At 46.8% G+C, this 23,637-nt stretch overlaps 1 protein-coding gene across 8 annotated transcripts in view; it reads right to left on the bottom strand.

The window, feature by feature from the left end:
* Positions 1–23,637, bottom strand: part of KDM1B (lysine demethylase 1B) — a 56,786-nt gene that overhangs the window by 8,561 nt on the left and 24,588 nt on the right. For all 8 annotated transcript variants that reach the window (XM_048225680.2, XM_048225679.2, XM_044388773.3 and 5 more), the window contains 12 exons: positions 21,624–21,662; positions 17,821–18,025; positions 15,582–15,760; positions 12,677–12,853; positions 12,219–12,293; positions 9,823–9,960; positions 8,682–8,853; positions 5,550–5,677; positions 4,280–4,411; positions 3,690–3,764; positions 1,220–1,336; positions 354–479 (listed from right to left, as the gene is read on the bottom strand). In XM_048225680.2, coding sequence (XP_048081637.1) covers positions 354–479; positions 1,220–1,336; positions 3,690–3,764; positions 4,280–4,411; positions 5,550–5,677; positions 8,682–8,853; positions 9,823–9,960; positions 12,219–12,293; positions 12,677–12,853; positions 15,582–15,760; positions 17,821–18,025; positions 21,624–21,662 — 1,563 coding nt within the window. The remainder of the gene's footprint in view (positions 1–353; positions 480–1,219; positions 1,337–3,689; positions 3,765–4,279; positions 4,412–5,549; positions 5,678–8,681; positions 8,854–9,822; positions 9,961–12,218; positions 12,294–12,676; positions 12,854–15,581; positions 15,761–17,820; positions 18,026–21,623; positions 21,663–23,637) is intronic.

Below are 23,637 nucleotides of genomic sequence, written 5' to 3'. Positions count from 1 at the left end.
ACGGATCACACCCCTGCCAACACTGAGCTGCCCCATCTGGGCCAAGCACACCCCGCCCTCCAGTGCTCACGGGAGGACCCCGCGTTCAGGTAACGCTCAGTACTGTGCTGCGCTGACTCCCCGAGAGGACTCCCCACCAGTCCGAAATACTAATGCATTTCCCGGGAAGCAACGTCAGCACTTGAGGAAAACACGGTGGACGCCGGGGCTCCTGTAGGAAACGTCCCAGTCCAAGTATCCCCAGGCACATCAACATAGACCTAGTGCGTCCACCCTGTCCATCGGTCCCTGAGCGTGACCCAGTTCTAAACTGCAGCAAGGGAATTCAGACCACATGTCACCAGCGACTTTACCTGGGGATCCATGTCATAGAACACAGCAAAAAGCCCCCGCTTGCTGGCGCTAGGAGGTACGTGACCGAAAAAGTCAGCCCCTTGAACTTTACCGTCCCAAAATCGATAAGGAAATTGCAAGGCAATCTGGAAAGTGAGCAAGAGAAAGACAGTTAGGAGTTTCTGGAATCAGAGGGACGACAATCTCTAAGAAGCAACCTGCAGTTCTCAACTAAAGAGCTATGCACAAAAACACAAGCCTAAACGCTCCCTTTCCACGCGCCTGTCTCGTTTGTTCTCATGTGAGCATTTGGCTTTTGTGCCCTGCAGTCCCGCACTCCCACCGACGATGGTGGGACCCACCGACAACCATCAGGCTGATCCGAAAATGCAAGGCATCCCTGAGACCTGGTCTTGAAGTGAATGTCCCTGAGATAAATTCTAGCCACCCCAGGGCTGCCAGGATCCCCTGCAGCACTGGCACGTTCTGCTAGAGAAGATTTTAAAGGCAGAGGAAGTGAAACTCTCTTCTCACTGGGACCAATTAATGGAGGGTAGGCATAGAAAGCAGCCAAGGAGAAGGAAAAAAAAAAAAAAAAACCAAAAAAAAACCTTACCTTATTTACATATTTATATGCCAAGTTCAAATTCTGAAATAACAAGATTCATTTTCCTAACATCAAAATTCAGACCCCAACCAGCTCTCCTCCTTTCGTTTTGATAATATCCTTTTGTATTCTTCATGAATGATTACTCAAATGAAAAGAAAATCTTCGAATTTTATTTGGCTTAAAGCATTATCCACTACTTCCCAAGACCAGAAGTTAAGGAACTCCGGTCATCTGACTTTAATCTCCTTAGTTCTGAGGCTTGAGTAACACAGTCACCTTTTCAATGATGCCCGCGCCTAAGCTGTTGATAGCCTTCATCTTCTTGTCTGACAGCGGCGGGTTAAAGTGAATGGCACCCCTCTGCAGTAAGGCCAGTGGGACAGTGACTAATACCTGTGAGAAAAATGAATAATGAACACACAAAAGCAATTGAACCTAACACCACAGCTATTCAGTGGGTTCATTTCCAGGAAAATCTCAACACCCAAGGGACATTCCTCTCTATTGCCAATCATGAGACTGTCAACGTCCCATGTTATATTGGGAAGAATAAGGGCTGTCATGTACCATCGGGCAGGCTGTTCACTGCACAAGGGTGCCTGGCTGAGCCAAAGTGGCATCCACATGGAAGAACTCACAGAAAGGTCTTGCTGGTTTAGAATAACCCTGGGTAAAAACAGTCAATAGATCCCAATCCTGAAAAGCAGTACTATAAGAGGAAATGGCTCTAAATATGGAGTCAGGAGAACCACATTTGTGTATCATTACCGACACTTTCTAATGTGTGGCTAATACCTGCCCTACTAACCTCAAAGAACTGACATAATGCTTAGAACAAAAACTCTTACAATACACATCAATGTGTTTCATAAACGGTAAAGCATATCAAAAACAGTACAGAGTGTTACAATCACAAAGAGCCACAAAAAAATTTTTTTTAAGGAGGAAACAATTTATTACAGGGTCTCCAATGGCTCACAAAATCATTTAGGAGAGCTGAAGTAACAGGTGCAAACAGAGCCTTCAAGAATGACTCTCCAAGTCCATCACAAAACCCGGCCATCAAAGAGCTGCTGTCTCTCCATACAATCAGGAAATTTCTAGCTCCAGAACCATGTTACCACAACCACAGCCAGAAGCCATCACTCCTTGTGCCCGCTGAGTAGGGAGCCCAGGGAGGAACTCGACCCCAGGACCCTGGGATCATGACCTGAGCCGAAGGCAGACACTCAACCGACTGAGCCACCCAGGCGCCCCAGATCTAGATATTTTCTTAACAACAAAAAAGCTTTCAAAAGCACATAAGCAAAGGTAAACAAACAGGGGAAAGAGGTAAACACCCGCTGGCCAGGGACTCACACCAGATCTCGGTGCAAGCAGCCTAGAGACCGCACTCGAGTTTGTCAGATGTCTATCGGTGTATCAGGCTGGGTGGTAATCTTTCACTTATAACTCGGTTTGGAAACTTCCAATTCAAACTGTGGGATGTGTGCAGACTACCATAAAAATAAAAAGACTTCCTTTAAACGTTTCAGAGCAGACTTTGAAACAACAGCTCTGCCCTAATAGTGCCGGAGAGCCGGATCCAAAGAAAGAAAGGCAAGGTGCCCGGTTTGGGCCAGGCAGAGGGTGACCCGGCAGAGGCTGCCACGAGGCAGAGTCACAAAATCCCAGAGGGTGAGCCATCAGCTGACTTGCAATTTGAAAAAGAGGAATTAAAAAAAAATTTTACCACTAGGATGAGCCTTAGATATTAGCCTGCTTCTCACTTTGGGGCTCATGGATAAGGACACTGTCGCGGGCCTGGCCGCAAGCTGGACTCACCTGGGGAAGCATTACAAACATGACCAGCCCGATTCACTGCGAATCTCTGCAGGGTGGGGTTCTGCAGTCTTTCTTTGTAAGCCCGCCCCGTGGCTCATACACTAGACCCCGTGTCTTCATGTGACCCGTGATCCTTTACTTCTGGGTGAGTGTCAGGGGCTGTGGAGTACTTGTAGGTAACTGGAAAGTGTGGAACACAGCTAATCTAGGAACCAGTGATGGTCTCTCAGCTACACATTTTGGTCCTCATTTCAGACATAAATAAACTGAAATAAATTTACAGGGCTTATTAATCCCCCTCTGCCCCAGGGAGTACCTTTGCTCTCCAACACCACAGAAATCTCTATGTGATGTCACATAGTATAGCACCCTCCACTGTCCACCTACTGAAGTTGTTTACAAAAAATTCCAATAATATAAAAGAACTGCCAGTTTCAAAATGAAAACACAGAGGTGTCTTGAATGAAAAAATGATTCCATGTCAAAACAAAGTAAAAAAAACCACCACCGCCAACTTGGAAAGTACCAAATTAAACAAAATTCACTTTTTTTTGGTAATGCACAACTTCTCAGAGCCTTTAACACAGTTATATTTAACCCAAAAAGTAGCCTGCGGTATACAATACTTTTCAAACTTATTTGGCTGAAGGATTTCTTTTCTTACTCAACTTTCAGGACCGATGTACCATAGAACCCACTTTCAGAAACACTTTTAGGAATTTCGTCTACCACGAAATCTATACAGTGTTTGAGAAAGGATATCAGATCTGCAGATCCACACATAACTGAGTGCAGGTAGGTAACTCTTCAGGACTCAGACAAGGCTCCAGGCAGGTTGCCAAAGGCAAACTTCTTGGTGGAAAATACGGTTTTCCCAGACCCCCAGGCCCTGGGCAGCACCTAGTGAAATTCTAGTACCTACCTTTTGTGCTGTACACGCTGTCCCATCCGTAATGGTAACCTGCACTTCATCCCCGGAGTAATCGATGCTCTGCACCTGCATCAAGAAGAACAATCATGAAAACCACGAGGGACGGAGCCACACGATCCAGGATCCTCTCCAAGTTTATCGTGTGAGTTTCTATCTCCAAGACTCCAAAGAACCATTTCCTGGCATTCAGAGATCTAAACGACATTTACAGCTTCCTTCAGGGAACTATCACCCCATCGTTAAGATTTATAAACACTTTGTCAGAATATGGAAGATCTTTATAATCGTCTCAAGTGAAACATACACACGAGTTGCAGCCTCTGTGATTAGAGTAACGCGCAATACAAACGTGCAGGGACAAAGATGTGAAGGGAAAATTTTAGAGTGAACATAAATGTGCTGTGTCAAGGGGGGTCGTGAGACTCCCGCCCACATGAGTAACTGAGATGAATCTGTGCCACTGTTGCTCCAAACAGCGGGCCTACCTACTGAGCAAGGTCACGGCAAGCGCCCCAAACTTTGCATCCTCCAAACACAAGGCCAAAGCAGAGCCGCCCCTCCCCGCCGCTGTCCGTACTCACTGGAGACTTGAGCCGAATGTCTAGGCCTTCTGCCAGTTTTTCAATGATTACGGAGTAGCCAGGCGTTAGCAGAGTGTGGTCACCAGCGAACTGGGCGAAGAATTCGTTGTGGTCCCAGGAGCGAGCAGACACCTGAGAAATGATCATGTGCAGGAAAGCTTATTATTTTTTTTAAGTAAACTCTATACCCCTCATGTGGGACTTGAACTCACGACCCCAAGGTTGAGAGCGTCATGCTCTACCCACTGAGCCAGCCAGGCACTCCAGGAAAGCTTATTTTAGAACAAAAGGTAGACATGATTTGGACACGGGTACCACCCCTTGACAGAAACACAAGGCATATTGTGTATCAACAATCCTGGAAAAGGAGAATTCTCACGCGACTAATGAAACATCGAACATTATATTGAAAACTGATGCTGCAGGGCGCCTGGGTGGCTCAGTGGGTTAAGCGTCTGCCTTTGGCTCAAGTCAAGATCGGGGGGGGGGGGGGGATCCTTGCTCAGCAGGGAGCCTGCTTCTTCCAGTCCCGCTGTCCCTCCCCAGTTGTGTGTGCACGCACTTTCTCTCCCTCTCAAATAAATAAATAAAAACTTAAAAAAAAAAAACAAAAACTAACAATGTACTAGATGTTGGCTAATTGAATTTTTTTTTAAAAAAAGGAGAATTCTATCAGTAAAACTGCATTTGAACAACCCAACATGCCAACTATTTGTCTTCCACGTGGCACCACATGATTCCGGAAAACAGTGTTACTCCAACGGCAATGAAGAATCGAATGAACATGGAGAGGTCCAGATTTGGACAATAAGTCGGGGTCAACCGTGGAGGCTCAATTCAAAATATAGAAGATCTGAGTATCAAGACCACAGTGGTTACAGGAGTGAGGCAAGTTTAAATTTATTTTAGCCAGATACACAGACCGCACAACTGCAAGGCTCCTCTATTTTGGTCTCTGGAGAGCAGTGTTCTCAGACCACGCAGGGCTCCACGGGGCCTCCTCCGGGGAGCATGGAGCGCAGGGGAAGGAGGGTAGCGAGCGCACAGGGCTCTGGCCCTCCTGCACTGGCTTTACGCACATTCTCGGAAGGAAGGTTACAAAACGCAGAGTCTAAACCACGGTGGGGTGACTACGCTCAGAAGTCATGGTTTTTGAACTTCCCAACAGCAGAACCAGTATTTCCTGTTTACCCAAACCAGTCCGGGTTCAGTGGTGAGACCCAGCACGCAGCCACACGCGAACCAGCACTCGCCCCTGCACGTCCCGCACCTGCTGGAGGCTGCTGCCGCACGCGTACTCCAGGTTGCTGAGGTGGAAGTGGCGCACCTGCTCCTCGAGCTCGCTGAACTGGATGCCAGACTCCTTAATAAAGGCTTTGTAGATCTCCTCGATCTTCTCTGTAACGGGAAGGGAGCAGAGGAGGGAAAACGGCAGTCACATTATTTCCTAATTCCTTATTCTCTGCGATCCACCTCCTGCAACCCCTGAAAACCCCCAAACCTCTGAAGTCCCTTCCCAAGTAAACCTGGGGTGGGGGGGGGGGTGCGGGGAAAGGACATCTCGATAAGGTTGGTTTCGCTCAGGAAGGAAAAGCTTATCTGAACTGGAAACGAAGTAAGTAGGCTCTGTATCTTCAACCATGTTTCGTTTCTGCCTAGCTGAAAAACTTTCTTTTTTTGCTCAAGATCGGGGGTGGGGGGGGGGGGAGTACCCCCTGCACCGCCAGAGAAAACGCCTCTTCCCTTTCTGGACTGCGACCACCTAGGGTCAAGTTCTTAGAATGTCTACGTTCTCTCCAAAACAAGAGTAATCCATCACGGGCTTTCGTCACCTCAGCCTTCTGTCTTGATACCTTTTAATTACTGGTTTTCTGCCTGTGTAATAAATTCCCAAAACCCGCAGCCAGAGCAAGCTAGCACATTTTCAGCCTTTCTAAAGATAGCTCCTACTACCTGCCCGCTCACACGCTCTGCTGAGCGGGCGGGCGGCTGGTCTCTTCCTGGTAAATTCCAACCGTGGGAGGCCTGCTGCTACCACTCCCCGCACTGGCCGCCCCCCAGCCCCGTCCAGCAGCAGCTGGCCACACACGCCTTGGGAATCCTGCTTGCTAGCAACCCCCGCCTTCATCCACCCATGCAACTGGAATGTTCAACTATACAGACATGCAGCCCTGTGGTATCATCACTCCGGCTCTTGTCTGAGATCCCTTTTTGGGCAGACGGGTGGGGGGGGGACTCATGTCTGGCAAATTGTAAGCAGGGTGCTTCTTCATAACCTTCGCTGTGATGACCGCCAGCCCACAGTGCGCTGTAGACTCAAAGTTTCTATCAAGTCTGTGCACTTGCTTAACTAGAAACGGAACTGAAAGTGATTTAAGAAAAAAAAAATTTTTTTTTGACAACTCCAGGCTCTCGTTAAAATTATCTGTTCTTATGCTCCATCGTAATACGGGGGTGGCCACGGCACCTCGGGGTCTGTGCCGGGCTTCGGCCCCCAGCCCAGACCACAGGGCCTTTGTGCTACCTTCGTTACCATGTTGCAGTCCCGTTCCTGCCTCCTGCTACGTGGTTTCTACCTTCCTTTAGGTTTTGTAGAGATTCAGGAGGGACCAAGATTGCTAGAACAGTATATAAAATTAAGTATAAACAGATTGGGAGAAGGCTTAATGTGATTTTTATGTAAATGACATTTAGAAGCTTTGGTACATATGCTCTGCGAAATTAACTCTAGCTTCGTAGTACTTGTATTTGGGTGTTTTGAGCGAAGTGCTAATGAGGTGGAATCTCAGACACTACAGGCAGGAGAGAGCCAGGACCTTGTTTATGCAGACACGCGTGCACCATTATTAAAGCTTTTCCAGAAGATAGTAATGGGACGAAACAACTTACACAGGGTTGCAGACCCTCCCTTGGTAACCGAGGGAAGGCCAAGACAAAGCAGTATTATTAACTTTTGTACCTGGTGGCCCCGAAAGAAGGGTGAAGACCCCCATCCAGCGATTACCACACACGTGCACAACACTAACCAAATTCTGAGCACATTCCTCAAGTCAGCCTGGTCACTGTCCCCAACTCCAGCAAAGTCAACAATGCTCCCCTGGGTCTGGACATGACCCACGTTTGATTCAATGATCCCAGTCAATTTCTGACAATGTTCTGTGAGGGTCTGCAGGTGAACACTTAACGCACGAGGGCGACTGGAGGGGTTGGGTCTCAAGCAGGAGGGCGAGGGAAGGGGAAAGAGAAGGGACAGTGCTTGCTACTGAGACCTCTGCCCCAAACCGTGTGGGAGTGTGTGCCAGGATGCAGAAGTAAGAACCCTTACAAGGAAACACACACTTGAAGCAAATTAACATCCCGCGAACAGAGTTCAAATGATCACACTTAAAGGCACCCGACAGGCCGCCAAGAACTATGAGTAATACATCCAGGTCAGAAGAATTATAGGTCAAGTAAAGGTCAACTTCAGAAGCAGTATGGCCAAATCTCTGCTGACACCCTTGCGGAAATGAGCGGCTATACTGTCAAGTTTTCGAATGAGTACAATTAACGGAGTACATTTTGGTCCATTTAGTACCACAGCCTGAGGATTTCGAATTAAAATTTTCCAATTGCAATACACATTCTTGCATTCTTACACAAAACATGCTGGAAAAACAAAACAAAACAAAACAAAACTCAAGCTATTGCCCCCCAAAAAAGGAAAAGAAATTCTGGCATACAGAAAGTCTTTTTACGGGGGGTGTGGTGATGAGCTAGCCCGGGGATGGGTAGTAAGGAGGGCACATATTGCACGGAGCACCGGGTGTTATAACGCAAACAACGAATCATGGACACTGCATCAAAAACTAGTCATGTACTGTATGGTGACTCACATAACATGATAATAAAAAATTAAAGAAAAAAAAAGAAAGTCTTTTTATCTAAAATGGACATTATGTAGGGACTATTCACACAGGGCCTAAAGCACGTTTCCTTAAAAGTAAGCTCCTCCGGGAAACTGAAAATTAAACATTTGAGTAATTATTTTAAACATCCGCTATTTTATACAAAGTGAGATCCGAGTGTATTCACGCACACAAGCCTCTAAAGGTCCTTGAGGAAGTTCTCCACGGAGCAGAACAGTCGGGAGGACTCATCAGTCCAAAAGGACTCCTCCTGTGTGTGCGTGTGTGTGTGCGCGTGTGTGCGAGAACATAAGCTCTACGCCCCTCGTGGGGCCTGAACTCATGACCCCGAGAGCAGGAGTCACAAGCTCTACCGACTGAGCCGGCCGGGCGCCCCTTCACGGGACTCCTCCAACCGCAGACACCCGACCGCACAGGCAGACGCTGCTGGGCCTAAGCCGGCTTGCGTGACAAGGAGACGCCAATGGAACATTCAGAACGCCATTCTCCCATACCTCCTAAAGGAACATCTTGGAGCTGAGTCTTATCCTTTCTCCACTCAGAGACAACATCCAAGAGAGCATTAAAATGAAAATCCATGCGCTTGTCAATAGTGGGGTCAGTTACTCGTCCACCTTCCTGAATTAAGTCACATCTCTCTCCAAATTTATGCATGCTGATGCCAAGCTTCAAAATAATAAGAATAAGAAGGTGAAAATTTGCCCTGGAAACAATACTTACAGGTTCTAAGCTGAAATGAGACAGAGCTCTCATGGAGAAAATGGTCTAGCAGCTCTTGAAGAGAAAGCTAAATATGCTTCCTGGGGGATGGCAGCAAAGTGAGGCAGTGAGAAAAAGAGCATGAAATCTACGAGACCTTATTTTAGGAGAAGGTGAGGTGACAGCAACAGCGTCCATGCCATGCACTCTACAGCTTTTCGGGCAATATTTATTAATGCTTCCGATGCTACGCTGAGCACTGCCTCTCCTTGCTCTGACATCCCGGCCCCGCTGGGGACTTTCCCATAGATGAGCACGCAACCACACAGACACTCATGGAAGGTGATGTTCAATTTACCGTCAATAAATACTTCAGGAGAAAACCTTGGGCCTAGCAGGTCTTCAGAGAAACTACAGAGGGTTGCCCGATAAAAGACAGGGTGCCCAGGTAAATCTGACTTGCAGATAAACAATGAGGAGTTTAGGTTTTGGTGTCTGTTATTGTTTTTGTTTTTGTCTTTTTAGTGTATGTCCCAGATATTGCATGCAAAACATCCCATGTAATATCTGGGACATACTTATCCTAAAAAAACACTTGTCATTTATCCAAAAGTCAAATCTAGCTGGGCATTCTGTGTTTTTATTTGCTCCACCTGGCAACCCTAAAATGATGAGCTAATCGAGTGGCCTGCGAATAACACACAAATATAATTAAAGATCTTAGAAAAAAATCTTTCATGCACGCTACAGTTCCACCGTCTCTGAAAGGAGGAACGGTAACTGTTTTTGTTGACTTTTCAATGGGGATGGGGGGGGCCAGAAATCATTTGGGGGTGTTTCCGTATCATCTAGAAGCATTATTAATACTACACACAAGCAAAATGAGACCATTCTTTTCTTCTGATTATCTCCGACCCAAATCTTAAAGGAACCCACTTGTTCACACATTAGTGCTACTGGGTTGTTGATACAGCCATTGACAATCTGGGCTCCTCTTCCCACTGTGACGCCTTTAAAAGATTTATCATCCCATACGCGGCCTCCAATTCGGTCTTTGGCTTCCAGCACAGTTACCTAAAAAGACAGGCAATCAGGGAAGCTACACAGGATAGAAAGACCATATTCAATGCAGTGCTATAAATGCAGAGTGACCCACAGTTAAACAGATTCCATATTTGGTTAATTATGATATCACTCGAGAAAGAAGGCCGTGCGAACAGAAGCCAACGTCGATGTTAAAACGAACCATCCAGCTTTCAGCAAGAAGTGAGGAAGTGGTCTGCTGGAGAAATCCCTCCAACTGTCTCCTCTCCAATCCCATAATGATAAGATTTGATGAACCACCACAGGAAATGGACTCTGAAAGCTCCTACTTAACACTATTCCACAAATTGAAAACCACTATAAGAAACTAAAGAGGTGAGTTTGTCCTATAAAGCATCTCTGTAAGAAGCAAAATGCCGTCAGCAAATAGGCCTTAACTTCCCTAAAATAGGACTACTGTTAAAAATAAAATCGTATGTCAATCATACTATCCAAGAATGACCTGCTGGGCCGGCCTAAGCAGGCTGGCCCCACCCCCAGACTACTTGACCTCCCACAAATTTCCGATGGCAGGAGGAGCTGCTGGTGGTGGTAGACAGCTCCGACTACGAGTGCTACACTTCCCCTGGGTTGCAGCAACCCAGGGAAAATGTGAATCCTACTCCGCACGAGGCCAGCCATCTCACTTTCGGATTCCTAACAGCACGCTTTCAAACGGCTCAAGGAGGTTCCCCAAAGTCAACCATCTTGGTTGCTCCGGGGAATCTCTCTCCCAACATTAAGACGGATGGGGGGTCTCTCTGGGGTCTCTCTCATCACCTAGTGAGCGAGAAGGGAGAATGGGAGGGGTTCTCTGAATATTCTTATTCCTCATTTTCTCCGATGGGGAAGGTTATACAACCTGAGGTTCTAACCCTTCCCACCCTCTTCTGACTTCATTCAGATAAACACAGACCCATCGGTGTCTAGTTCTGTTTTAGTGTAAGAGGAAGGCAGGACATTAAAGACAGCCCCCGGGACTTTGGATATTAATAACCTTCCTTGCAATATCATCTGTGAGTTTCCCCAACAAAAACAAACAAGAGATCTTGGCCCTAATATCTAATGCTGGAATAAATAAATGACCAATTAAAACACGTCCTAGCTTAATACCATTCAAAATATACCTGGAAATGCAAACACGTTTCCCGTAAATCCAACGTTTCTTCTGTTTTGTGAACAAAATAATGTAACCCAAGACTTACATCTTCCGTTCAACTGAGGAACACGTCTCTTAGACATAGCTACTGAAAACTTTTCTCATCTCTGAAACTCCACCAGCAGAGCAGACATTGTGCAAAAGTTGTCATTTCTTTCAGCCAGACAGAGAAAAGTGATAAGACTAATTCAAGTTCTACCAAATTGATTTTCATGTTTGGTTTCACTGAAAACCAAAGTCTTGAAAAATAAGTTTTTAAAAAGGAGAAATGTGTCAGACCTAGAAAGTCACAGAAATTGAGGGCATTGTTAATTCAGATGACTCTAATGGAAATGAGATTCTGAATTGCACAATATTTTTTTTTGTAAGTCTCTGTTTTGGCTAATTTTGAACAACTGGAACAAGGCCACACACTAGCTAAAAACAATCCTACTGTGGAGAAGCAGGACCCCTCCGACATGTAGAGCCCTTCAAAAGTCGTATAATTCTGTCTGCTTTTTAAAGATGGTTTTCCCGAGTAAGACTCAAAGTGCGCCTTTGAGGGGCACCTGGCTGGCTCAGTCAGCAGCGCATGCGACTAGGGTCGTGGGTTCAAGCTTCACGTTGGGCACAGAGCTGACTCGAACAAACAACAAACAAAAAAGATACCCTTTGATTTGCATAAGAAAATCTGCATGTTTCAGAAACTTTTATACAAGAAACGGTGAATTTCCAAGCTGCTATTTGTTGTCTCAAACTATTACAAAAACAAGGACTTTTTCCCAATGTGCCCTCGATGGTGTTGACAACACCCCGTGGAGAATTTCTGCTTTTGCTTCTGCACAGACTCTCTTCTGATCTGCTCATGAGGGGCTAAGACCCCGTCCTGAGGCTGCTGAGAACTGCTATTCCCTCCACCTTTCTTTTATCAAACCAATTTCAAATATTTCAGCTTTTCTAGGATCGATCAGAAAGATTTTAAAGATAGAAAGACACAGTGCAGTTCGCATTCTCCACTAAAATCAGAAACCGGTTTCTAAATCTTAGAAAATTTGGACCAAAAGGCACGGTTAACCATCTGTTATCAACTTCATGTCCCCAAAAATCTTACCTTAATTCCAAAGTTATGCAGTTGCCTCGCAGCTGCTAATCCTGCCGGACCAGCCCCGATAATGATGACTGATTTCTTTAAAAAAAAAAAAATTTTTTTTTTGAAAAAAAGAAGGATCCAATGAGAGAAATGAAAGCAATATATTCTTTTAGTTGTTCTAAGAAGGTACTAACTGCCAAGCCATGTTAGTTCATCTACATTTCTTCGACGGTCATAGAAAGTTATTTTCCTAAAGAATATGGTTGTACTTGGGTAATCCCCTCCTCTTTTCCACAGTTTAGGGAACGAGTGCCTGATACTCTCTTCCCAAGCATATTCTACGCAAGTCTTGCTTTGTAACTTCTGTGGTGATGATGTGACTGTCACTGGTATTAGCTAGTACTCACTAACACTGCCATCAGCATGCTAGCATTTATCGTGATGGCGGTGGTGTTACCGTGAGAGCAACAGTCACCTACGTTGTGGTAATCTTTAGGAAGAAGATGCTGGTCGGTGCCGACGCTGAGAACTCCCGTGTTGATGAGACCTTTCCTTGTCATAAAATAAAGTATCCTCTCCACTTCCTGAACGCACCGGACACGCACGAGACCCCGGACGATGATGTGAGGAATACACTTCTGAGGGGTAAGGGCTTCCTGTGTGTGGAAACAAAACCAGACTGTTAGGACAAACAAATACACATAACCCTGGGCTCCTCGGAAAGTTAAACAGAATTCCTCTAGGACCCAGCAAGCCCACTCCTGTGTATCCATTGAAAAGAACTGAAAACGTGGGCTCATACAAAATTCACAGCAGCACTATACTCAAATTCCCAAAAGGTGGGAACTGTGCAAGTGTCCGTCAACGGATGAATGGATAAACCAAATGGGGTAGATCCATACATGGGCCATTATTTGGCCATAAAAAGAAATGAGGTACTGATCCATGCTACAACATGGAGGAATCTTACAAACATGACGCTATGTGAAGAAGCTACTTACGAAAGGTCACGCATTGTAGGATTCCATTTATATGAACAACCCGCAAGGGGCAAATCTATACAGACAGGAAGTAGATTAGTGGTTGCCAGAGGCTGGGGAAAAGGAGGAATGGGGAGTCACTGCTCAATGGCTGTAGGATTTCCTCTTGGGGTGATGGAAAGTTCTAGAATGAGATGTGGGGATGATTAGACAACACTGTTTACTTAGTGCCACTGAACTGTACCTTTTACAATGGTAAAAATGGTGAAATTTTTTTTTTTTACCACAATAACAAAACAAAACAAAACCCCTGTCCATCCTGTATCCACTAAGACATAATAGGATCAAAGTGGGGGGGGTTGCCTGATAAAGAAAAAAAAGAAGAAAGGGACAAAAGGAAGAGATAGCAATATGCACTGCATCAGCTCATCTTCTCCCCAAGGACAGCTACGGGGAGCGTGGGCGGACCACGTCGCAAATACATTCCTGACTTGACACACCACACAGTAAGGGCCACAGCAGAAGCCCACGCTGCCACTTGGACCGGCAGCAGGAAAAGCTGGATTCTCATCACCGATAAGATGTGAGCAGACAGATTTAGGAACTTGTTAAAAAAAAAAAAAAAAAAAAAAAAAAAGACACTGCCTTTCCCCGCACACCCCAGCGCTGGCAAGGCCTTGGAGCATTTCAAAGAACAAGACAAACATAGCCTTGACCCACTGTTGTGAAGTTAGAACAGGCTCAAGAGTGGGGCTCCCAACCTACGGCTTGTCCTCTACTTGTCACCAACCCCCCCCCCCCCGCTCCGAAAGAACCCGACCAAACACAGGAAGAAGATACTCCAGTAGACCCGTGAACGACACGGGGTTGAGCTGTGCGGGTCCACTCACAGGTGGACATTCGCGATGAGCACAGTGCAGTACTTAACCTCTTCTGTAGCTTACACTTTATCACAAGAATACGGTATGTAACACACACACAACACACAAAATATGTGTCAGTCAACTGTTTACATTATTGGTAAGGCTTCAAGTCAGCAGTGGGCTATCTGGAGTTAAGTTTCTGGGGGAGCCAAAAGTTATATGCGGATTTCTGACTGGGTTGGGGGGGTGTCAATGCCACTAACCCCCACATTGTTCTAGGGTCAACCGTATTCAAGAAATAACATCAGCTTGGGTTGGTGCAGAAGGTAAAAACAAAACAAAACAAAACAAAACCTCTGAAGTCATCAACTTTAAAAAGAAAGTAATTTCAAAATCTTTGATTCTTTCACACAGCAAAATATCTGTGCTTTTCCACTAGAATATTAAACTTAAATATGATTTTATTAAATATTAAAATAGATCCAGGCTGACAAAGTTCAGGATTTTTTTCTATAACTTTCTTCACCAGCATAAATCAACTTCCAAAGTCGAATGAAAAGAAATGTGAAGAAAAACGAATCTGAAGAAAAATTCAGGCTATTTCTGAAAAGTGTATCTTTACAACTTATTTACAGGAAATTCTGACCACAATTTTGTTCAGTTCAGCAAATGTTTATTGAGCACAAGCCTGCTGGGGAGGAAATGAACAATTCTGCCTTGCCCAACTCACTCATAGAATTGGTATAAATTGCATTAACAGCCATAACCCTAATCAGGCCATCTCATCCTGGATTCTCACCCAGTGAACCAGGAAGGTGGATACGGAACATCTTTCTTGAATCAAGATTACTTTGTCAGTCTTGCCAAATGTTCTGCATTCAGCAATCACTCAACTAATTACAGAAGAAATTAATAAATCAGAAAAATACTAGGGTCAGGAGACCCTTCGTTTAGATAATGATAATAATAATTTGAAAAGCTCATATTCCTTCTCATTTGGCCTGCCCCCTTCCCCAGTGGGGGCTGTATGAGGCCCCTAGCACAGATTCAGCCCCAGAGACAGCAAAGCCCCGGTCTCCGCTGTTGGAGGATAATAACGTAAGAATCCCTGCCCTCGAGGGGTCATAACCCAATCTTTAATGTTTTATATTCTTCCTCTTGGCATTCACGCCGGAACTCTCTGAACCAAACTTTGCACCTTATACTCACTCACTGGAGAGTCAAAAATTCGGATAACATACGATCGGAAGTGGTGGTTCCCAGGATGGGGAGACTTAGCGCCTGGGAGGCAACGACTGGACACACGGTGGGTTGTCACAACCAGGGGTGTTCCCGGCATCTAGTGGGTGGAGGCCAGGGATGCCGCGACACGTCCTACAGGGCACCGGACAGCCCCCCCCCACGATGGCCACGCACCCAGTGTCCACGGTGGGAAGGCGGAGAACCCCTGATCTAAAGCTCCCCACCCCCGACAGCGACGGCAGCCCCCTCCCCCACGCAGCCCCGGTCTGTGTGCCTTAGCAGACTGTCCGTCTACTTACTTTGCAGTTCGTGTGCCACAGGGCGAGGATGAGGTTCCGCAAAGCCAGGTACATGGTGGGGTCTCGGGAATACTCGGGGAACTCGTAGAGCTCGTCCAGCTCCATCACGTCCGGCCTCACGCACAGGGCTTTGCCACACTCGTTGGGCTGATAGAAAGGCTGGAAGTACCGGTTCATGCCTGGAACGGACAAGAGGACGCGGATGCACACATCCCAGGCCCAGGTGAGTGACAAAGCAGGCGCACTCCAGAAAGGACAGCCTCAGCTAGGGCTACGGTCTGTCCCATAGAGACACTTTCCCGCTCCCTCTGTCCAGTCGGATGAAACACACGTGAACTGCGTGTTTCTCCCATTCTTTTTTTTTTTTTTATTTAAAGCTTTTATTTATTTATTTGACAGAGAGAGAGACAGCCAGCGAGAGAGGGAACACAAGCAGGGGGAGTGGGAGAGGAAGAAGCAGGTTCCCAGAGGAGCGGGGAGCCCAATGCGGGGCTCGATCCCAGAACCCTGGGATCAGGCCCTGAGCTGAAGGCAGACAGTTAACAACTGAGCCACCCAGGTGCCCCACTCCCATTCTTTCTTCACCAAGTGAATTTCCACAGTATGGAAAAAAAATCTTTTTAAGGTTTTCATGGGGGTTAAACACCTGCCACAGAACCCACCACCTTAACCGTGTTTAAGTGTAGTGTTCAGCCGGGTTTAGTGTATTCACATAGTTGTGCAACACATGTCCAGAACGCCTGTTATCTTGTAAGACTGACACTCTGTGAACACCAGCTCCCCGAAGAAGTAAATTTTAAAAGTAAGCTTCACTGGAATTTTTCTGATTAAAACATGAATCAGTTCACAGAGGAACTTAACAGTCACTGACCCCTGACAATCCTTGGGCCGTGGGGTAACATTTAAGGCTATGGTCTATCCTTCGTGCTTTTAGTACACACAGAGACTATTAATACATCAGGCACTTGTTTTTTAAAAGACAGAAAAACATGCGGTTTCCTACTCTGCTTTTCAAGACCACTGTCCCATGTCACTAAGCCTGACTTTAATGGACACAGAATATTTTCCTATTAACCTCTCCTCTATTCCTGGGCACTTAAATTTCATCTAATTATTTTGCTATTATAAACAATGCCATATAACTCTCTGGACTAACCTTTTGAGAATTTACTCTGATAATTTATTTACGACAAATTCCTAGACTAAAGGGGTGTCTATTTTAAGGTTTTCGATTTATGGCCAAATTGTCCCTCACAAATGTTCACACCCATTAAAAGCATCTGAGTGCCTGTTCCACTGCACCGTCATTAACCCTGGGACTTATCGCTTCGGCTTCGAGTCAGACCACATTCACATTTTTAGAGGGCCCAGTGTTATCAGTTAAAAACCTTAAAATAGTGTAGTGCATTGGTGGCTCAGTCGGTTAAGCGTCTGCCTTTGGTTCTGGTCATGATCCCAGGGTCCTGGGATCGAGTCCCGCATTGGGCTCCCTGCTCAGCGGGGAACCTGCTTCTCCCTCTGCCCCCCCTCCTCCCCCTCATGCTCACTCACACTCTCTTTCAAATAAAATGTTTAAAAAATTTTTTTAAAAATAAAAATTAAAAAAAAAAAAACCAAAACCTTAAAATAGGGCTTCCAGGTCAAAAATCTATTTGCACCGTCAAACATGAATTTATTACTGTGCAGACAGGGGAAGGTCTAGAATTCTTGCTGGGACACGAAGAACTCTGGTGGAGAATTTTAAAGATCCATTTAAAGTAAGTGGTCAATGGCATGTCTCGCTTGACCTGAAGTTTTGGATTTTTTTTTTTTTCCAAGAGCCGATCACTTCGCTGAGATTTTTCCACGGCATAATTGGAAGCAAAAGAAGACTCAGAAAAAAAAAGAAAGGCTGCTCATATGGTCAAAACTTTCTTCCAGCATGTCAGAGTTTTGGGTTATCATTAAATGATGCAGCCACCCGAATTTCCAATAAGGAACTCACTGAACTCCACAGACACAATTCCCGGGCCAGCGTTACAGACTTCCCACGTTACGGACGGGAAAAGACCCGCGCAATGTATAGGAATGCTATGACTGAGCCACGGCATAATCCAATCCACGAAATCACAAGGTGCTTTATATCACGTTGCACACATTAAAAAAAAAAAAAAATCGTTTGCGTTCTGCTCCACCCCCACCCCCATTTCCAAGGAAAGAGGAGGAAAGGAAAGCAGAGAGGGCGAGGACCAGCTCTCACCCAGTGCAGAGGGGACCGCCTTGGAGTGCTCCAGCTTCCCGGGGCTGCTGCTGCTGGCTACGCGGTGCGTGCTGGCGCAGGAGGGGCTCATGCCAACGCAGTCGGGGTAGTAGGCAGAGAGCAGGGGTGCGGCCACGCTGTCTTTCAGCAAAGGAGGTTGGATGAGCATGGAGTACCACCAGTGGTTGGACACTTCCGACACTCTCTGAAACAGGGCAGAGTGAGACCAAGAGGCTCAATGGCAGACAAGAAATGGACATGCAGATTTAGCCGAGGACAGACGGCTGGCTCCTGTCGTTCACCTGGAGCCTCCTCCTCGGCCTTTTCACCCTCCACAGTCCCACACCAGAGCTCTGCACGCGCAGATTTAGAAGCAAAGACGGCCGATGGGGCCCGGAGAGAACGTTTCCTAGCAGAGTTCTTCCAGATCGGCGGCAGCAGCCTCCTCCCATGCTCCCCTCCCCGAGCGCCACCCCCCCCCAACACCATGTCAATCTGAGAGCTGCAGCCGGTACAGAGTTCCAGCCGTGCACCTCACAGGCAATGTAACAGCCAGTGCAGTCCCCTACCTTGCAAGTCTAGGCTTCAGCCTCACACGAGAAACTTCCTTCCATTCGGGAATCACTTATTACCCACACCCCGACCCCCCACCTTCACTTAGGATCTAAAGATAACTGAAGTCATGAAATGGGGCAGGAAAAAATCGTTCTCCTGAGCAGCAGTGAAGCAGGACTCCTTTTTGCTAGAAGCTACTGAACACTTTCCGAGGAAGAAGTACGCTACAACTATTGAAATAAGATGCTAAATGTAGAAATGAACAAAAAAGCTATTTTTGGTCTTAAAATATGTGATCACATTCCAGAGTTGACTTAACATATGCAGTCATCGGATCAAAGCGTCCCCGTGATGACTGACTATTGCAAGAAGAGTAACATTTCCTTGGCTTCTAAAGCAGCACTGCTGCTAAGCCCGTGTTCAACGGCCTCTTCTAAACGTGATCTTGAACGTGTGTTCCAAGAGTTCTAAGAACCTGATATAGGAGAACCCTGAGCTCCGGCACCCTCTGATGTCAGGTCTGCGGGCTCCAAGCACATGCCACCTGCCATCAAGCAGGGCTTTGTGACCTCCAGGTCCAGAAGGCGAAGCCAGTTTGCAGACATATTTTGCCTGCTCCTGGGATTTCAAGGGGCCCGAGTCTGGGGCAAGCATGTTTCAGTTTACTACAAGCCCCGACACCCGCTATTCATGACTCCCCAGCTGCTTCCCACCTTCATTCGCCTGCTCAGGCTCCGAAGGCATGTCGGTTTGCTACCTGTTCTCAAGGCTACCCTCGGCCAGCCTGGGCTGTACCGGAAAAGAAGAGAAACTTCGGTTCCTTCCCCAGCACGCCAGGGCTGCCCCTATGGACCCCTTCCTAGCATAGCCCCAAGGAGAGAGTAAATGGAGAGTTCAGATCCCAACACTCCAAACGGACTGCGTAGAGGACAGAATGGAGATGCCTTCATGAACACGAACCCAAGCTCTTCAGCTTCCGGAACCCAACAGAGGCTCTGTCCTCCTGCATAAAGGGGACAGCTCCCAGTCCTTCCTCCCCCAGAAGCCCACCTGAGGGTGTTCCAAAAAGTCTCTGCACGGGAGTACAAGCAGCTCCAACAGTGACTGAGAAACCCGCCCTCCGTCCTGCCGTTCTGAGCATGTCCTCCCAGCACACCTGCCACTCCCCGGACACCTGGCTGTCATTTTGTCAATACACCATCAAGAGCCCCACTCTCACCTTCAATACACACACCACGGAAGAAATCGTACTTGATACCATCAGCCCATCAGCGTATTTAACGAAACAGCCACTACACTGGGTTGAGTAGCGTTCCCCCAAAATCCATGTCCACCCAGAACCTCAGCACGAGACCTTACTGGGAAACGAGGTCTGTACAAATGTCATCAGTCACACTAGAGTGAGCCCTAACCTCAGTGTGACTAGTGTCCTTATAAGAGAAGAAGAGACACAGAGCTGAGGGGACACAGAGGAAGAGGGTCGCGCGAGCCTGCAGTGACCCGCGGACAAGCCGAGGACGGCCAAGGACTGCTGGCACCACCAGACCCTGGGAGAGGCTGGACCGACGCTCCCTGAGATGGTCAGGGGGAGGCTGGCCCTGCTCACACCGTCACGTCAGACTCACAGCCTCTGAAACTAGGAGACAACACGCTTCTGTTGCTTTAAGCCACTCAGTTACAATATTTTATTACAGAAGCCCTAGGAAACTAATACAGGCACTCAAAACTTAGAACCTGCTTGAAAAGTGACCCCAGGGGCACCTGGGTGGCTCAGTCGGTTAAGCATCTGCCTTCGGCTCAGGTCATGATCCCAGGGTCCTGGGATCGAGCCCCACATCAGGCTCCCTGCTCAGTGGGAAGCCTGCTTCTCCCTCTCCCACTCCCCCTGCTTATGTTCCCTCTCTCACTGTCAAATAAATAAAATCTCTAAATAAGTAAATAAAAAAAATAAAAAAATAATTTTTTAAATAAAAAAATAAAAGTGACCAGAATCCACAGGAATAGAACAAGGGTAAAGTAGGTGACATGGCTATACACTGGCTCTAGACTCTTTCCTAACCATACACAAAGATAAAAAACTGGCAGATGAAATCCAGGAACTCTTCCACAATTTTTAAAGTTCTTATATCCCAAGAATACGGCCTCTGTCCTAAAGTTCAGATTGTTCTATGTGCAAAAGGGTCTGAATGTTAGGGGACAGGTCCATCAGATACTGCAAATGTATTTACAGTTATGTTTTCCTTTGTATCTACAATCTCATTCTGTCTACCCTAAATCCAGAAATTATTTGGGCCATTGCTTTCCTATGAAAATGCTTGAGGGTACAACTCATTATTAAAAATATGTGTGCGGGAGGGCACCTGCGTGGCTCAGATTTGGTTAAGTATGTGACTCTTGATTTCAGTTTAGGTCTTGACCTTAGAGTTGTGAGTTCAAGCCTGCTTTGGGGTCTGCGCTGGGTGCAGAGACTACTTTTAAAAAAATATGTATCTCACACACCCCTTTATGTAACAGAATGGATTTCAAGATTTCATAGGTGTCAAATCTCCCTTTGCCTAAAAATCACAGTCCGAGTTCCAGACATGCAGAAAGACCCCAAATTAACACCCCCGTATCACTGAAATCCAGAATAACTCAGAATCTCAGAATTTTAGAAACTCGGAAATGCAAAACATCATTTTCAACAACAGCCGTGGGATCTGCCATATGGGCCGTGGGGTCTGCCAGCTCAGGTAGCAAAGTTCCACGTGAGCAAAGAAATGAGGGCCTCAGCCTGCTGGACATGCTGCTTCCCCTCCCCACCTCGGGGCAGAGACAGGACGGAGCAGTTACACTGAGCTCAGAATACACAAGAACTCTCGAAGCTGAATCTGGGCCAAGACCATCAGATTACGGGCCTCTTGTTCTTTCTTGGAAGGATTCAAACGGAGACAAGGTCACAAAAGCCACCCATGAGAAACAAGGGTAACAAGGCTGATCCTTGTAGGAAGGCAAGCTATCCATTTCTTCTTTTTTAATTCCTTTCCACGTGGGGCAATATAATTTATTTTTCTCTGTAAGGTAGGGGAGGACCATCCATGTTACCAGGAACGCTAACACTTTTATCATACTGGCATCAGGCTGGATTAAAAGCCTTTGATCAGCAACCAGAGAGAGAAACTCATAAAACTGTTACTGTCAGTGACGCATAGGACTTTCATCACCGAAGGCACGACGAGCTGTAGTCTAGGATGTGCATGAATACTCACCAGATCCTCGGGAAGGGAACAAGGATCTGAGGTCTCGGGCTGCAAAAGAAAACCAAGTGTTATTTAGATTTACTTATAAAATACAGCCGTTAAGTGTCCATGTGCTTTCAGTAAGCTACCCCTCTTCACCCGTTTGACGGGCAAAAGTGAAAAGTGGGGTAAAACACGGCAGGAGTGAGGGTGTGGAGGAGAGAGCGACTCCCATAAAGATGTCCTGGGTGGAAAGCTAAAGGAATGGAAGGACTTCGAAGGGCAATTTGACAAAATACACTACATTTAAATGCATGATAATTTGGCACTACCTTGCACCACTAAAAACATACATTCTATATGCCCAGCAATTCAATTTCAAGAGGGACCCTCAAGCATGTGCACCCAATAGGAGTGTTAGAAATGCTCAGGGGCGCCTCAGTGCCACAGCCAGTTAAACACCCAACTCTTGATTTTGGCTCAGGTCGTGATCTCAGGGTCCTGAGACTGACCCTCACGAACGGCTCCCCCACTCAGCGAGGAGTCTGCTTGGGACTCTCTCTCCCTCTGCCTCTCCCTCCACTCGCTCTCTTTCTTTCTCTCACTCAAATAAATAAATAAAATCTTTTTTAAAAAGATTTTATTTATTTGGGGGGGGCCAGGGAGGAAGGAGGGGGAGAGGGAGAAGCAGACTCCCCGCTGAGCAGGGAGCCCAATGCAGGGCTCGATCCCAGGAACCTGGAATCATGACCTGAGCTGAAGGCAGATGCTTAACTCACTGAGCCACCCAGGTGCCCCCAAATAAATAAATCTTAAAAAAATGTTCAAGGGAGCACTATATTAAACACAGCCCAGAAGTCTACCAAGAGTAGAATAAATAGTGTTATGTTCAAACAACAGCCCACTGGGGCGCCTGGGGGGCTCAGTCAGTTAAGCATCTACCTTCGGCTCAGGTCATGATCCCAGGGTCCTGGGATGGAGCCCTGCATCGGGCTCCCTGCTCAGCGGGGAGCCTGTGTCTTCCTCTCCTCCCCACCCATGTGCTCTCTCTTGCTATCTCTGTCTCTCTCTCAAATAAAAATCTTAAAACAAAAACAAAAACAAAACACCAGCCCATGACACAGCAGTGAGAAAGAACGAACCACAAACCACACACCAGCACATGGACACACTTCACAAACATAATGGCTTCAAAGAAACCAGGCCCAGAAGAACACACACTGTATGATTCCATTTACGTAAAGTTCAGCAAGTCAGCATAGTGAGGAGGGGAGCCAGGGGCAGAGGGTGTGCGTGAAAGGGGATGCAGGGGGGCTCCTGCGGGGCTGGCAAGAGTTTGATTTCTCCACCGGCAGCCGGCTGAAGACGGGCTCTCAGAAGCTTCACTGAGCTCTGCAGTTTGATCTGTGCATTTTCTGTTTGGAAGTTATGCTTCAATAAAAAAGCTACCTAAGTCGACTGAAAACTGGCAGACCATATGGCCTGGCAAATCCGGCCCCTGGACTACTCCAGAGAAGCTCCAGCGTGCATGCTCCGGGAGCGGCGTGCACGAATGCCCGCGCGTATCGAACAGCCCGAAACGAGCAACCACCCTCCCGTCCGCGAACAGGAGAACAGACATGCCGTGGTGGGTCGAGCCGTGCAGGGCAATACTGCACAGCAGGGAGAAGTCCGAGCCAGAGCTTAGGCATCTACGTGGATGCTTGTGGAAAACGCCGCTGTTGAGTAAAAAGAGCAAACGGCAGAGGAGTACAAACAACCGGATGTCCTCTATGACCAGTACGCAAATACAGACAACTTCACATGCTGCTCTGGTTTCATAAACACGCACGGACTCTGTCACAAAAAGCAGAAGAAGATAAATGCGAACTCAGAACACTGCAGAATACTGCCGGGAACGGAGAGAAACAGAAGTACGGAGGGGCCCCTGGGAGTCACAGAGGCCCTGGTAATGGTCTGTTTCTAGAAGGGGGTGCTGGGTACCTGAGTGCTTACTTTAAGTCTTTATGCCTTACGTATCATCAGAAACCCTCTTTTGTGTCTA

This window comes from Ursus arctos, unplaced genomic scaffold (genome assembly GCF_023065955.2).
Source record: "Ursus arctos isolate Adak ecotype North America unplaced genomic scaffold, UrsArc2.0 scaffold_31, whole genome shotgun sequence".
Taxonomy (NCBI): Eukaryota; Metazoa; Chordata; class Mammalia; order Carnivora; family Ursidae; genus Ursus; species Ursus arctos.
The sequence above is the reverse complement of the archived record's forward strand: the minus strand, read 5'-3'. Positions and strand labels throughout refer to the sequence as shown.